The 17211-nt window shown below is 43.6% G+C and overlaps 1 protein-coding gene across 2 annotated transcripts in view; it reads right to left on the reverse strand.

The window, feature by feature from the left end:
* Positions 1 to 4397: 4397 nt before the first annotated feature.
* The window catches only part of LOC105567438 (transitional endoplasmic reticulum ATPase), a 15485-nt gene continuing 2671 nt past the window's right edge, over positions 4398 to 17211 (reverse strand). The window contains exons 2-16 of one of the 2 annotated variants that reach the window (XM_012022310.1): positions 16727 to 16942; positions 16535 to 16649; positions 15241 to 15618; positions 14147 to 14726; positions 13088 to 13314; positions 12015 to 12171; positions 11245 to 11407; positions 10394 to 10553; positions 9803 to 10125; positions 9403 to 9467; positions 9245 to 9304; positions 8509 to 8695; positions 8250 to 8423; positions 4949 to 5061; positions 4398 to 4846 (exon numbers count right to left, since the gene is read on the reverse strand). In XM_012022310.1, coding sequence (XP_011877700.1) covers positions 4774 to 4846; positions 4949 to 5061; positions 8250 to 8423; positions 8509 to 8695; positions 9245 to 9304; positions 9403 to 9467; positions 9803 to 10125; positions 10394 to 10553; positions 11245 to 11407; positions 12015 to 12171; positions 13088 to 13314; positions 14147 to 14726; positions 15241 to 15618; positions 16535 to 16649; positions 16727 to 16942 — 2991 coding nt within the window. In that variant the 3' untranslated portion in view covers positions 4398 to 4773. The remainder of the gene's footprint in view (positions 4847 to 4948; positions 5062 to 8249; positions 8424 to 8508; positions 8696 to 9244; positions 9305 to 9402; positions 9468 to 9802; positions 10126 to 10393; positions 10554 to 11244; positions 11408 to 12014; positions 12172 to 13087; positions 13315 to 14146; positions 14727 to 15240; positions 15619 to 16534; positions 16650 to 16726; positions 16943 to 17211) is intronic. The other variant, XM_012022311.1, reaches the window with a different exon arrangement.

The following is a 17211-nucleotide window of genomic DNA, read 5'->3' on the forward strand; positions in this document are numbered from 1 at the left end:
AATAAAGGAAATTAGAGCCAAGACAGGATGTTAGTGTCTAAATAATTTGAATTTTCAGTCTATTGCGAAAAACAATACCTCAGAGCCAGGGTTTGGACCTGGAAATATAATTAAGTTGCACGTTAAAATAAAACATACTATAAAATTTGCTGCGACACAAAGTTACTTAATTATACGATGTCGACTAACGTGTCAATGTGACCACGTCAATGCATCCAGTTTCAATTAAAGCACGGCAAATCGCGTCGACTACGACTAAAATCCAACGAGCCGCGTCCGATTCGGACAATCTACCGGCCAGACGTCGTCTTCAGACGCCGATCGCCGGACGCTCCGTCGAGCCGCTAGCCGCTTAAGTTTAGCCGCGCCGAAACAATCCGTTTAGGCCGACAATCTCGTTCACAATTACGAAGTTTGTTGCGCCCGGCGAAAACCCGTCGCGGGAGCAGGAGGCCGGCGGGGGCAAGGAACAAGGAGGCAAAATCCATCTGGTGATTTCACAGGCAATTATGCCGCGTCGCCGTGGCCGGGCGCGGGTGGCTTACTCTTATTTAACGCCAATGTGGGCGCGCGGCGCACGCCTCGCCGACCACCGGCGCCAATCGCTCGCTCGCCCGCCCGCCCGACCGCCATCCCATTTGCGCGAAATTGTCAATGATAGAATGGCACGAGAGATCGAAAACCCCCGCATTCAGCGGCCCCACGTTCTCCCTTTCCCTGCGGCATTCTTCTCTTTTTTCTCTCCTCTCTCTCTCTCCCCCCCTCCCTCTCTCTCCTTTTTTCCCTTCCTCGTCTCTTTCCGACCCAAAAAACCGACCGCACGGCTTGGATTTCTTCCTTTATCAGTTTAGCCGAGGAATTTTCGCGTACGAATCGCCCGTTTTCCGATTTCAAGGGAGCCCACGTGTGATACCTGGGGGCACAGGGACGAAGTGTTCCTTGGTTTTTTTTTTCTCAGGAGATACTCTAATCTACCCCCTGAAACTGTGTTTGGCCAGATATATGTTCAAAACCGTCCGGGATATCTATTTCTCTTTGTTTAGTGAAACCATACAACGTGAACCATAAAACTTTAACGCGGGTCACACCATTAGATTACTATTGGCTCGATTATCGTTGATTGTATAATCTAACGACCAGATATCTCGGCGCCCAGAGACATCTGTCCTTTTTAGAGCGCCGTGACCTCTACAGTTGGGAGATAAATGGAATATCGTAGACATGTCCTTCACCGCGCGCGGGGACGGTATCTGCTTGTCCCATTTTGAAAATTAACAATCAGAATTCGTCGACGGATCTTTAATATAAACACGCGCGGCTTACGAGATTACGTCGTGGCGGAATCGCGCGACACGTTTGCCGCCAAGTCCTCGTAATTTCGCGTGCGAGTTGGCGCCGCCTGCCGTGGAATTGCGAGGTAATCGCGACAGCCCCGAAGAAGCTGTCGCGCTTCTCCTTTTGCCATCGCGCGAAACTTCTTCGCGCCGCGTACTCCTTCGCGCAAAGGGACCCCCCTGCCCCCTCTTCGCGATTATTCCCGAAAGAATTGGCCTGGAAATCATGGTTGTATTGTAAGCGATTTCCTTCTAATTTTCTTTCGCGCGAGAAGAATCTCGTTTTCCTCGCCGAGCTCCGGTCCGAGGGATGCCAATATTATCCCGCCGCTCGACTCTCGGACGCTTTTATCGGACTTTAAACAATTGTTATTCCCTTTTATTTAATTCATATAATTGCCAAAATTCGTCGTCTCCTCGCCTCGAGTTTTAAATCGTTTGAGTAAACGCGCGCTTCTGCCTCAATCGTTGTCTCTGCTGAAGCCACGATAGAAGACGCTGTTACTTACACGGCATTTGTGTCAGAAAAATTTCATTAAGATATCTTTTTAAAGATCATTTTTTGAGTAATAAAAAAAAGGCTACCATATAAATATATTAAGATGTCTCTTATACGAGGTCTAAAGCCACACGATGCTATTTTTTCTACTGGATTGCTTGCGAGAACCAATAAGGATGCACAGGTTTAGATCAGGTGACTTAAGGCTAAGTCCTGATTGACTCTCGTAAGTAGTCCAGTAGGAAAAATAGTATCGTGTGCCGTTGGCTTAAAAGGCATCTTGTTTGAGAGATTTCTTATAACCCTCGTATGATTTTCCCTCATACAATTTCTATCCTTTACATTGACAAAACTTCCTTTTGAACTGCTTGTTAAAAATTTCTCACCGAAGACTTTGCGTTTTAAATATCTTAGAATATACGTCTTATTGTAACATACACAAAATTTCCGTACACAAAAATTTTCAATAATTGGAGCACTATTGCAACAGCATATTCCTGAGACAAAATCAAGTAAAAAAAGTACTAATTTTCCCTCCGACAAACAGTTATCGAGATATCATAAGCTAAATATTGAAAAAGTTGGCAATTTTCTCTTGAACATCTCAAAAAGTACTAGGCAAATAAAAAATGGTTCAGACAAAAGTAGTTCATATTATTTAGTAGAATAAGATAGTATGATAAACAATAGGGGGTTCCATTTTTTAAAAATAGAGGTGACCTTGAAATCTCCGAAGCGCCTCCACTTTTTGAAAAAATATTACTAACACGTTATGGCTCCCTCAATATAGTACAACTTTCGTTATTACAATTCTTTTTGCATATCTCTAAAAATAGCGGGGATATTCGAGGCGGACAGAATTATTGCCTCACCCTGTATATGTGTATTACAGGATATCTCAAAAAGTTATCTTTCCGACGACTTTTGAAAGAAGTCTTTCATTTCTCTGCAAGTGACGCATAAGAGGCTCTTTCCGAATTCATTATGTTACCTTGCCGAAGGTATTTTTGGATGTCCAAATCTTCAATGAGAGAACATTAAGAGATCCTTCTGTTATTATCTCGCCGCGTGAGTACGGAAGAAGAATGGCAGTCCTCAAGATTACCGTCCGTTTCCAATACGGCCAGCCGACGTGTCGCCTCGGGTCTCGCTTCTTACCTAAATAACAGCCCATTTCCTTTATATCCCTGCGCCTATATACACACACACGCACACACACACCACCCCCTAAGGTCCCCCGGTTTCTTCCTTCCTTCCTTCCTCCTTTTTCGAGAACGACAATTTGTTGCCGGGCGCGAAGTCGAGTTTTCCCGAATGTCGCCAATGGGATTAGCGCGGCGAGAAGCGGTAATCAGGAATAAAAATGCGTCAACCGGCGGCATTTACGCTAACTAATCTCCTTCGGCGGGCGGAGAGGCGCTAACGGAGTTAGCCGGGCTTCGTCGCCCAACATCTCGCTCTTTCCCCCCCCCCCTCTCTCTCTCTCTCTCTCGCTCTCTTCGTGTCGCTCGACCGTCGCTTGTTAGCCGGGTAATTGGCCATTTTTATGCTAAGCAGAGCCTCCTCGTCGTCGACGTCGCCGTCGTCGTCGTCGTCATCGTCTTCGTCGCCATCATCGCCAGCATCCCCTCGCATCGCGCGTCTTTCTTCCGCCATTTCGCGGCTTAACCCCGCGAATAATGCTCTCCTTTTGGCCACGTTCGCCATTATTCGGCGGCGGATACGGAGGTCATCGCGCGCAAAACTCGCGCGATATCGCGGCCGTACGTGCCGCACCAGGACGGCGAGACACGCGACATCATCCACCGGCGGTTTCTACGCGATGACAATATGCTAACATTTCCGCGTTTACGCTAGCGAGCTCATTATCTGCCGCCGCGCGATGCGCTCTTCCAGCCCCGGTCGAGGTCCACCTTCTTCCTCCCCTCAGCCGAGCGTAAGCGCGAGGCGTAATCCGGATGCTCGCGGCCCCGCGAAGCTCCGCCGCGACTCTCCTCGTGCTCGCCGACTTAGCGCCGGCAACTTTTCGTATTAATAATCGGTATAATAATTAGTATTTTCACGCGCGACTTAGCAGGAAGGACGCGCCGGCGTCGACGTCGGCGCCTCGCGGGGGAGGAGGTGGGAGAGGGGGGGGGGGCCTGGGAAGTTCGTCTAAGATCTTGATTTTAAGTTCGCCGGGGCGAAGGAGGCGCATATTTCACCGCGCTAATGTCCCGCCAGATAAACTACAATATTAGCTGCCTTCGCCCGTGATTTAATTTAACTTTGCCCCGGCGCGACATCCGCCTCCTCCGGAGCTCGCGCGCGCCCCCCGCGAGCTGCCGCCGCGGTGCTCGCCGTTTACCCGGTAAAACCTCCACCGCGAGTTACGCGCGGGTGTGGATTCTCGTTCGAGATCGATTCCTCGAAGAGCGCACGGAGGACTCGGCTGCCCCGAAACGCAGATGATTCTCGTCTAATCGTCGTTCCGTGTTTGCGTCACTTTCATGGCAGTCGCATTGACTTTGCTGTCTCGCCGTCCTGTCATCGATAAGGAAAATATATAAGATAACCACCGTCACCTTATACGACATCGTGTCTTTATTTCACGCGGTTTGCACGATTAGGATTATCTGAGCGAGGGGGCGGAAAATGGTTTTGTTTCAGTTTTATCGTCATATTTGTATTGTTGAGTTTTGAGTGTAGAAGAAAGTCCCCTATTATGAAATAGAATCTCTAAGATGGGCTAGCGGGGTTTCTGTTAAATTAACAGGCATCGTCAGTTGATGCCACCATGAGTTTAGTGGAAAATTCGTTGTGAAAAAAGATTTGTGAATTGAATTTCAGTGTTCGAACCTGCTATCTCATATTAGAAACCTAGAATAAAGGACTTTCCTCTACCAACAGTACATTCTTTCGTCGTGAAAAACGTTGGCCTAACCTGAGGAAAGATTCGGCTTAAGCCAGCGTCGCCTTCTGGTTCTTCAGCACGTCCTCCGCGAATTTGTCCCCCTTGGAAAACCGAGCGTAACTGTAATAGTTTGAGCAATGTGGATTATAACGGATGCGATTTCAATTTCTTCAAACGGATAAGTTGAATTTCTTATCGCTCTAATCTTCTTCGTACACTTACATCTTGGTGTATTTAAATTTCTCGACGGCGGACAAGGATGGCCTCGTCGACCTGACGGACTCCTCGAGATGCGTTTGCGTGACTTTGATGGCGGTTGCATCGACTTTGCCGTCCTACCATTGATAAGCAAAGTATATATAATTCATAAGGCTCTGATGTGAAATCACAGTCGAAAGAATAAAGGAATAAGAGCAGGATGTTAAATGTCTAAATTATTTTTTAATCATTTAGACACTAATATCCTGCCTTGGCTCTTGTATCCTTTATTCCTTCGAATTGTGATTTCACGTCAAAGCCTTGTGAATTTTGTTGTTTAAATAATTTCAGAGGCGCCCGCCCAGAGTGTAGGGAGGTCCAGGCTCAAACCCTGGCTGAGGTAATATTTTTCGCAATAAATTTTGAAATAAAAATTATTTAACAAGAATAAAGACTTATTGTCGCCAGTAAATAATTAGCCAATGTAGGAAAATTAATAAACGGCACAACTCGCAAATTCTAATTGAGAAATTTGAAAATATATAAGATAACGTACAATTGGAAAAAGGGGGTAAACTACTGACGTACAGATTTGCGGCATTTTTCGGGCATTAGTGGGTGATATTTGGTCTTGCTGGGACGTTATAAAGAATCTAAAAAGGTGAACCCGATAAAACAAGATAAAATAAGATAAAGTGATGCCCGCTGTCGAATTTTAATGCATTAGTAGGCATTGGTGTACATGATTTTGGTCAGCGATTTACCCCTCGGTGGAAAAACCACGTGAATTATACATTCATACATCAACACTTTTATGTTTCTGTCATATATGTTTTAATTGTATATTTAAAACGTACATCTACGTTTATACGTCATTTCGACGGCGCGAGAAAAATGTTGCCGAGTCTGAAAATACTGCAAGAGCCTAATGTTGCGTGTTAACAACGATTTGAATTAATTATTGGAGTTAAGCACAATCTGCAATCCGCCTCGGAAGACACCCTCCCATGTTCCTATCCGCATAATCACTTATCACAAGCGAGGCGCCTCCCCCCTCCCTCTCTCTCTATCTCTACATCTTTCTCTCGCTCACTCGAGATGCGTCGCGCTCTCCAGAAACTCGCTCGCTAATTAGACGCACAGTTTGGATACTCGCGTTCTTCCGGGAGGTAAGTGCCGCCGTATAACTTCGTTTTCTCCGATGCGTATTAATTAATAGCTTCCCATGAGGCGCGCCACTCGTTCCTCGTATACCTCGTAGACGCTCCCGACCTTTTAACGCAGGGGCCCGATTAATTCGGATTAATTTGATCGGGTTGCATACGCACGCATCGGTGAATGAATTTACGCTCGTCTCTGTAATAATATGGAATCACGCGCTCCTATACTCTCACGTTTTCTTTTATCCTCCTAAATAAAAGTTGGAGAATGAAAATTGACGGACATCAAGATATTCAATGGATCTGCACAAACTCTTAGACATGATTCGGCTAAACTACTCTAGCGGAAAAAATTTCTATAAGTAACTACAAAAATTGACTTGAAAGAGAAATTTGTAGAAATTTTTATATCTTCGTTGAAACATTAATTTTTTTAATGAGAATATGCTTCAAGGGAGACGCCCGCCTAGAGTGTAGGTAAGTCCAGGTTCAAACCCCGGCGGAGGTGATATTTTTCGCAATAAATTTTCCGTATTATTAAAAATGCCAGATATGGCCAAGAAAATACTGAAGCTATTAATTTTTTTTTTTGTAAAAATATCTACGAAATAATATCACAAATTGCAATGTTCTCAAATCAAGAAATTATTGCGAGTAGTATTTCATGAAAATGTAAAATTTTGTAAAAATGAGTACAAAACTCTACTGGTTAAAAAATTTTGAGAAACAACAAAATCTTAAAGAATTAAAACATCTACTTACTTGTAGAATATTACAAAAATTAACAAAAGTGTTTCAAGTCTAGCATTTTCATGTTGATTTTATAACACTTTTTTAATTTACGTAAAATTTCTTAGATTCTGGCAGTTGTATTTTATAGTTTAGAATTTTGTAGAATCATTTCCGGTGGGGCATTACCCTCCAGGGAAATTTTAATTAACGTGTGAGCAAGATAAATAATTGCTATCCATTCAAACAAAAGTATTTCTGTTAACCATTAATGTCATAAACGCTTTTATGTTTATTTAGCGGAAAAGTTGCTAAACCGAGTCAATAAATAAACAAATGGACGAGCGCGCGTGACCGGAGAATTGACGGCAGACACGTCGAAGACGTCTGAGGGGCTAACGAGCGCCATAACTAGCGGAATGGCTGTCTGGCTTTCGATCTTGCAGGACCGCTGCGGGGCCCTAAACCGTGTATCATTATAACGCATAAGATAATAACCCCCTCGACGTTCAGCGAGGCGTAGGGAGGCCGGGGGATGAAGCGAAGCGCCTGAAGGGGGTGGCCCGGTCGCCCGGCGCTCTCGGCACCGTGTGCTAATAAACCTGGTCTACGTTTCCTCGGTTATATCGCGGCACCTACAGCCCCACCTCCCACGGCCCCCCTTCGATCCACCCCCTATCCCCCGGCCCGCGCCCGGGCGCGCCCTCCCCCCCGTGTGTACGCACACCGTAGGGTGCACACCTAACGATATTATCGTCATTACGCACTATCTTACTTCGGAAGCCACCCTACAAATGATTCTCGGGAGTCGCGCGAGAAGCGCTTTTCATTACGACGCTGCACAGAAACTACCGCGGCAACGACAACAACAACAGCGAAACGGTTCGGCCATTAGCGGTGCGATCTTGCCGTTCGTCGGAGAGTCCGAGTCGACGTGGCGGCTTAAAAGTTCGAGCCGACAACCGAAACTTCGATTATCTTGGATAAATACGTGACGCAGGGGACAATTTTTATCTGTGCTCAAGCTCTTTTATGTTTTATAAATATTATTTTACGTTTCTACGCATTCCTCTGCGGGCAACGAAACTCACGGAGACTCGAGCAATGATCAAAGAAAGAATAGCGCACGATTAGTATACAAATTAACATTAACCCTTTAATTACGGTCAGTTGGACGCGAAGCTGTACCACTCGCACAGCTCGTCCGCAAAGTTCGAGTAAAAAGAACGTTATACTGATTAGACGAGTTGAAATTAAAACAATCGAGGGAGTGTTCCTGCTTGATAATTTCAAAATATGGGAAAGAGTCACCAGCTCTCTTCCAAAAGATTGTTTAAACAGAAGTCATTGTGATGGCGTTTTATTTCAAAAGCTAAAGTAGCGGGAAGCCACTGTAGTGGCACGTAGTCCAAGGGTTGGTATACAAACGCACTCACCGTCGCGGTCGCCAAGGCGTCCTCGAACGCCGACAGTCTCGCCAAAGTAATCGCCGCGTTGATGTCAGCCCCGGTAAATCCGTCAGCGAGCTGGGCTAGTATCTTCAGATCCAGCTCGACCGTGTCTACATTTTGGGAGCCGCACAGAACCGTGAAGATCGCCCACCTTTCCGGCTGAGACAAAAAGCGAGCATTATTACTGTACAATTTAACACGAGGCCGCGTTGAGTTTTAGAAGGGTCGCCAAAAATTTGCTCACCTCGTTCGGTAAAGGGCAGTGCAAACACTTGTCGAGGCGACCCGGTCTCAGAAGAGCCGGGTCCAACAAGTCGGGCCGCGAGGACGCTGCCACGACTGCCACCCCTTCGCGATCCTCGACCCCGTCAAGCTGCGTCAGCAGCTGGTTCACCACCCGATCGGTGACTCCGGTGCTGTCGTGTCCGCGTCTAATCAGGACAAAATGCACGCGCTCGTCAAGATAGAAAAGGAAGTGTAACAGACATGGAGTGTTATTCGACCAGTACTGGCAGAAATTTATTGTGAAAAATGTATTGCCTCGGCCAGGGTTTGAACCTGGCCCTCCCTCAAGGGATACATTTCCACAATTCTTCTCCTTCAATTTCCATAAATTTCTGCCAGTTCTGATTTCATAATATTATACAATAGTATATAATTAAATAAATATTATACAAATAGGAGGAAGACTAAAACGAAAAAAAATGTAAGTTCCGATAACTGTCCATACATTTATGAATATGTTTGTCCACTTGGTTATCTGTTTATTCATTTACATTTCAGTTTAACTTGAGCTAATTGTAAGTATTTTTTTAAGGCACGCTTCGCTCAAGTTACGATTACGATTGCGCAAACGCACAATAGATGTAATATTTAATATGTGGAATACTTATGTCGACTATCATATTACTATCATTAGAATACTAACGATAGAAAGTGGAATAGGTAAATTTTGTATTGTCACTTGTCCTATGACTCACCTGGGTGCAAGACTATCGAATTCGTCAAAGAACAAAACGCACGGCTTGGCGCGACGGGCTCTGTAACACAATGCAATAAATTTTTAAGGATTCGCATCGAGTCCGAGCGCCAACCTTGAAAGAAGGGAGGGTAAAAGTCTCGAGGAGTCATATTATACCTTTCGAATACATTTCTCACGGACTCCTCGCTGACGCCTATGTACTTCGACAACAGTTCTGGACCCTGAAATAAAACTCACTGTTGTTTAGAGGCTACCGCCTGTTGTCATTTAATTGCATGGTTAACTTATTATTTTAATGAAGAGATTATTTGAAACGCGTTAAGAATCACGAACAAAATATTACTAAAGATTACTGATAAATATAATTTATGCCTAATTACAATTTACGAAGATTCACTATACGACGACTCCTCTGTGAAGTACATTACGTGATTCTAACTATAAAATCATTCTCCACGTTGTAATTCGTCGTAATAATTGCAACAGATCCGAAGATAAGATGAAACTGATTGCAAAATCTATTTTACGTCAGATTAAAAAGGAATCTTGGCTCCACCTTGATGCTGATCAGATTCACGCCGCACTCGCCGGCGATCGCTTTGGCCAGCATCGTTTTCCCGGTGCCGGGCATCCCGTATAACAGAACGCCGCTCTGGAGCTTTATTGGAGCTTTCTTGAAGATCTCCGGATACTTGAGCGGCCACTGCAGAATTTCCGTGAGGGAGCTCTTCGTGTCCGCTAGCCCGCCGATGTCGGACCAAGAATGACCCCCGCTCTTGTACAACTGCACACCCTGCAGGGACATCGGCGTGCAACCCTCCAGTGCGACGTTAACGTCCTCCTCCGTTACGACAATCGGCGCTTCCAATCTTTCTGCCGCTTCGAATAGACAGAAATGCACGAGCATAACTCGTTAAAGACAATCGAGTTAAAAGAGCACAATTTTCCCGGATTTGAAATGAAGTACTAAAAGCGTTAAGTAAATTGTCTAGTGATCATTTTATAAAAATAGCCATTAATTGTCGCCGCTTGTGTGACACATTGCCGTTTGCTTTTACTGGTAGTATTTTTTTTCCATTCAATTTCTTTATTTGAAATTACTGTGGTATCCACTAATACTTTTCTAATCGTTCGTCTATCTCGTTACCGTGGCGCTTCCACGCGGCGAACCGTGCCTTCTCCGCCAGGTCGACGAGATCCTGGGGCACCCAGCCCTCGGTCTTGTTTCCATAGTAATTCCAATTCATGTCTCCGGGCACGCATAACTTGTCCTCGAGCGTTAATCGCAAAATATCGATTCTATCCACCTGGTTAGCCACGACACGAGTTAGTGTTACGCAGAAATCAACGAGAGAACGTCCCAACTTACACGGGATGGGGGAACTTAATTAAGAAGGTGCGGAAACACGAAGACACGTTAATCGAGAAATGTATCAACGAGCAAGATGTCAGTGGCGAAGAAAGGAAGGAGACACGAAAGGAATCAATATAAAATCGCATGAATTTTATACTCTTCTCTCGCGTCTCTCCTTTCGTGTGAACTTCTAAATTCGATCGTGCGTGTTTCGTACTAAAGAAAATACAAATTAAAAATCAAATCTTACGGTATTTAAATTAAATACAATATACAACAAGCAATGAACGTACAATGGACATACACGGAGAGAATTTTCTCTTAAAATTTACCCTGAAAATCGTGTAATCGTGGGACAACATGGCATTTCAAAGAACTTCATAAGAATTTTTCGAAATTTTACCACACATTCTACCAGTAATAAAATTTCAAAAAAACTCAGAAAATTCTCCAAAATGCCACGTTGTCCCACGATTACATAATTTTCAGGATAAATTTTACGAGAAAATTCTTTCTGTGTACAATCGTTGAAGAATTTCTTTAAATTCCTGTTAATTAAACATGAGGTTAAATTGGTTTTCCTCAGATGTCACGCGTGTTATTTTTGGAAGTAATTCGAAAAACTTGGAATCGATTGGCTGTACCTTCTCGAGGTTCGGGATTTGTAAGACTGTCCTAAAGAACTGCGCTCCTCTAGCCGGTCGTAATCTTGAGCCGATTTTACTCACGTTGTTGCAAGTGGCGATGACGGAGACATAATGAGATTCTTGGTATTGCGCGATGGTATTAATCAGCATATCGGTAATTCTAAAATTAGTTTACAGTCGCTCGATTAAAGGATCCTATCGGTTAGAACGATCGTCGGGTACTTTGCATTAGAAAATCAATCGGAAAATGAACCTTTCCCGGATTGTTTTTGAGAAATAAAAGGAATACGTTTTGCCTCTCTCTTAAATTAACGATTACCATTCGCAGGGTTGGGAAGTAACTCGTTATTTGTAACGAAGTTACAGTTACTTTTTTTGGTAACTCTAACTTAACTTCGTTACTTTCTCTCCATCCGTAACTGTGACTTAACTCAGTTACATTTTTTCGACAACTAGTAACTAATTTAATAGTTACATTAAGAGTTACTTTATATATATTTTTTAAACCTCCACAGATTGCATTAGGCCTTGCATTTGCGCCTAAACGCCTTTATCGACGCTTTACAATTCAAAGCCAGATTTGACATTTATATTTTTATTGCAAGAAAGTAACTGCAAAGTAACGATTCGTTATTTTTTTTAGTAACTGTAACTAGTTACATTTTTAGCAAAAAAAACCTGTAACTGTAACTAGATCCTTTTGTAAAGCAACTTTCCCAACTCCGACCATTCGGCTCAAATTAACCGACAACTGTAACTCCGCTTACCTGGAAGCGTTTGTCGCATCTATCGTGTTTTCCTCGTCATTTAATGACGCATTGGTAATGCTCTCCAAATCATCCAGGAACAATGCGGACGGTTGATAATATACGCATTCGCTCATGACGGACGTAATCATTTTCTGCAGTGTCTCCACCTTTTTGCCTAATTAATAATTGCTGTGTTTGGTAAACACTACAAGATCTGAGTGATGGACATGACAAAAATTTAACAGAATTCGAAGTGGCATTTTTCAATCATTTTCTGAAAACTCTTTAAACCATTTTTTTGTCGAGTGTAGCATAGATGTGAACGAGGGGTAAACCGCTGACCAAAATCATGTATGTACACCAATGCCTGCTAATGCCCAGCGGGCAGTACTTTATCTTATTTTCTTTTATTTATCTTGTTTTATCTTATTTAATCTTATTTTATCTTTATAATGCCCCAGCAAAGCCTGATGCCCAAACTAATGCCCAAAAAATGTCTAGTAATGCCCAGTAATGCCGCAAATCTGTACACCGCAATGCCCTTAGCGGTTTACCCCTCGATTGTGAATTTAATTTGAAAATAGCGCAGCTTTAATGAATCTGGTGCTAAAGCGAGCACCAAAGTTTACAAATTAAAATTTACAGTAAATCTTTTTCCTACATTGTGATCCAGTCTCAGACAAAATTATTAGGCACCCTCATAATTATTATTCTACACCGAGTCTAATGCCAGAAAAGATTTTTATTGTTTAAAACTGATTTTCTATAAACACTCTAGTAAACAACTTTTAAACAATAGAAATCTTCCTGGTACTAGATTCAGTGCAGTATAATGATTATGCGAGTGCCTAATAATTTTGTCCGAGGCTGTAAATTGGAATATGATCACAAATTAAATGGATTTGCCGCACCGTAATAAAATTAAGAGCGATCGTTTTACGTATCTTATCGCGACAAAAAAAAGATAAGCGTTTGCATTTGAAGCTCTTCAAAGGTTTGGGTGTCCGACGAAGATTGCAGTTCGCCGCGATATCGCAATTAATATTGCGCTAATTGCGCTAATTGCGCGGAAAGGCGTGGCGCAATATTACCTTTCAGCGACCTGCAATCGATCACGTGCGTATGCACGAAACACGGCGCCCCGCGGTAACGCTCGATTAGCATTTTGCAGAGGGTCGTTTTGCCGGAACCCACGTCGCCGCAGATCAGAATGTTTTCCCGATCGTACCGGAAGTCCACCGGCCTTCGCAGACCCAAGCCGAGATCGAGCGCGATCTCGCAATCCTTGAGGATACCTTCCGTAAACCTGCAAAGTTTTCTTTATCATCGCGTCTTATAAGTGTCTGTCCGAAAGACCCCTCATCCGTTTACGCGAGTAACGATTCGAAACTCATTATTATCGAGCCGGTCTATAAATGGCAGTTATAAAGCCATAGACAAAATTATTAGGCATTGCTGATTATTATATTAAATTACACGTACATGTGTATAAAAATAACACGTTCAGCTTTTCAATGTATACTGTACTGAATTTAATGTTAGATAGATTTTTATCGTTTAAAAGTTGTTTGCTGCATAGAAGCAATGAACGCTAAACAATTTTTTTTAATAGAAATTTTCAAGGTATTAGAGTCAGTACAGTGTAATAATTAGGAGGGTATCTAATAATCTTTTCAATGGCTGCAAGCGCCACGACACATGCATCCCCCGTAGCACAATGCATCGGCTAAACTAAATATTGATTTACATTGGCTTAGTATTGGTTATATTGGCAGTGCATTGGCCACTGTTTCCCAATGTAAAACTATTGGCCATGGAATAAATATTGCAAATACTCTGCGTGACAATAATTATATATTTGACTTATACTGAAAATGCATCAGCCAATATTTAGCAGTGTAAAGTGAACAATGATACCCTAGCAGCACAGTGCACTGATTAAACATTGGCTCAATAGAACCAAATATTGGGCCAATTTTAACCAATGTTTGGTCACTGTGCTACTAGGGTATTAGACCAATATTGCTGAATAGACATATTGGCTAAAGAGGAGCGTCCGTCTTACAATATTGGACCAGTGTTGGGAATATTAAATTTACGTTATTTCCCAGTAATGCGCCAATACATTGTGCTACTAGGGGCGTCATTACCTCGTGGAAATTTTCTCCATCCTCAAACCTTCCTCGGAGCAATTCCAGGAGATTTCCCCGTCGCTCGGATCCGCACGTGGAACCACCACGGCCAGGTCCTCCGCGTCCCTCCCGTCTATCGTCGCGTAATCGCAATCCGCGGGTGACAGTCGTACGGCGCACCGTTCGCCGCCGTCGAGCAGGATCGCCGCGGCGGAATTGAGCAACAGCGGCTCGTGCCTCGCGTGGAGTTTCACGTAATTCTCGAAAACCTCCTGCGTGACCGAGCCACCCGAGGAGAAAACGTTCACCGACGACGGCCTCGGTCGCTCGTCCTCCTCGAACGTCCGCACGACCACTCTGCCGCCAGCCTTCAACCCCAGGGTGATCCCCAAACTCGCCGACACGTACGCGCGAGAGTGGACCGAGCTCAGGTCGAAGTACCCTCTGTCTAGTGACGTGGAACACCCGTTCAGAGTATCCTCGAGAACGTAAATTTTCGCGACGAGCTCTCGCGGATGCTTGGACGAGGAATCGTCGTCCTTCAGGAAATTCGCGCTGGTGACGTGCTGCCGATTCGCCGGCACTTTTCTGACTCTACCTGCGAACGAATCGACCGCTTTAATTCCAGTTGCGATAAAAAAAAAGAATTAGGAGGATCCCTCAATCATCTTTTTTACCGACACAGTCAAATAGAGTTTTTGCGCTTGTAATTCTTTCTATTGGCTTTTGTGTACAAAACGTTATTTATTATTTATAATTGCTCTTATTATAATATTTTAATTGCTCTTTTTCATATAAAATCGATTGTCCCTGGTTTTGTCTTTATGCGTACTTAAATCGTGTGAAAGAATTTTACAATTTTACAAAGCCAATTTCAAAGCACAAACTACAAATTGAAAATTTCAAATACCAATTCTTTTTATTTGACTTCTGAACTGAGATTGTGTTTTAAGTATGAAAATGTTCTGCTATGCGGTCCGCAACTTATCCTGGTATTATTTTGTCCATAAAAGACAATAAAAAGAATTACAAGCGCAAAAACTCCATTTAACTGTGTCCGTAAAAAAGATGGCTGAGGGATTCGCAAACATTTTAAGCAAAATATTCTTTACACATCGTCGTCCCGTTCGGTCCTGCGCCTCTCGGCAAACAACTCCTCGGGATCAGGACGTGGTAGGGACACCGCAGGATCATGTCGTGGACGTTCGAGCGATCGTAGGACCGGAAGTCCGGCAGGGGATACGCGCGGAAGACGCGAGGCGCGCTTCCGCCGCGAAAGCTCCGCAGTAACGCGTGATTCGCGGCACTGTCCTTCGAGTCGCGACAATCTCCGGCGAAGTAAGGCCAGATTTTGGCCAAAAGATTGCCTATCCTTGCGGTTGCCCCCGGAACGGCCGCGTCCTTTGTCGTTGCGCTCGCGACCGCGTCGAGCACATGCACCTCCGTGAACTCCTCGAGCAGCCCATACGCGAATCTCGGCTCTGAGTCCTCTGTAAAGATCACGCGCAGGACATCTTTTTAATGTCCTTGGCATTGATTAAAATGCTAAGATACTTTTAACTAATTAGAATATCGAGATATTTATGTACCTGAGAAATAGCTGTCGTACAAAATTACTGATTTTTATCGCAATCGAACGCTCTAATTATTTATTTCGTTATTTTGTTCTTGAAAACAGCATTTGAAAGCAAACTTTATAAAAAACAGGTATCACCTATAAAAATATTGTAACAAAAACAACTTATATTTGTTGTAAATGATACTTAGCCACACAGAGAGTCGAAATCATTTTGCATTTCGACTCTCTGTATGGCTAAATGTCATTTACAACAATTGGTCTCCTGGGTGCAGATTTTTACATTCAACTGTGATAAATTTGACCAAGTCATTTGGCAAATATTACAAATCTATTCTGATATATCCCACAATGCGTACATCTTATTAAATATATTCTATATTTTATTATATTAATAACAAACGACTTGGTCGTCAAATTTTTCGACTCCTTTTCTTTCCCGTAATTCGAAAACTCCCTATTAATAGCGAAAAGTCCTCTGTTTTGAGATAGATCTGATGTAACTAATATGAAATAGCAGGTTTTCAACGCCCAAATTCAATCACAAATCTTTTTTCGCAACAATTACACGATTCGACAATGAATCTTTCGCCAAAGAGATTTAACTCCAAGGGCAATAAATTCATAGTGGAATCAACTGATGATATTAATTTGACCGAAACCCCGCTATCCCGTATTAGGATCCTATCTCATAATAGAGGACTTTCCTCCAATAATATTAAAATTGACACAATTAAAAAAAACGGAGTACACCTCAACGTTTAATTGAAAGCGACGACGCTACTTTTCGGATAATTTTACGTGCTCTAGTAACAGAACGGACGACTTGCCCGCGATGAAAGTCACGGAGGAAAACTTGGAGATCCACGCGACGATCGGCTGTCCTCGCGCGACGATTCTCACTTGGCCCAGCAGGCTCGATTGCACCCTCTCCATTTGCAATTCCTACCGCCGAATACGGAACGGTCAATTAACTCTCGCCATTCTCGCGCAAGTCGATCTATGAAAATTAATTTACGTACCAGGAGCTCGCGGTCGCTCGCCGTGCGCGGGGCGATCTTGACGCTGCTTAACGACGGGACGCTTTTCACGGAGGACACGAACACCTCGTCCCCCTCTTGGATGTTCAAGCTCCTCGCGTACGTCGCCCCGATGCCCAACGTTTCATCGTTGTTAACGCGAGCGACGCACGTGAGATAGTACTTCCTTCCGTTGTGCGAGACTTCGATCGCACTCGTCTGCAATCAAGTCGTCGCCGCCGCGCAGCGTTATCCAAAGAGAACTCCAAGAATTAAGCGGGGGAGCACACACTTTTGCATAAGTGCATAAGCATATGCATAACGAATTTGATTGGTCCATTTCCATGTGCATTTGCTTATAGACCAATCAAATTCGTTAGTCCCAGTCTACAATAGAGATTTAAGCCCTAAGCCTTAAGAAATTGACTAATCACAGTCGCGCATTCTACTCATACTTGACCGTGATTGGCCAATTTCTTAAAGCTTAG

This window comes from Vollenhovia emeryi, unplaced genomic scaffold (genome assembly GCF_000949405.1).
Source record: "Vollenhovia emeryi isolate VEMERY1.0 unplaced genomic scaffold, V.emery_V1.0 DF939137.1, whole genome shotgun sequence".
Taxonomy (NCBI): Eukaryota; Metazoa; Arthropoda; class Insecta; order Hymenoptera; family Formicidae; genus Vollenhovia; species Vollenhovia emeryi.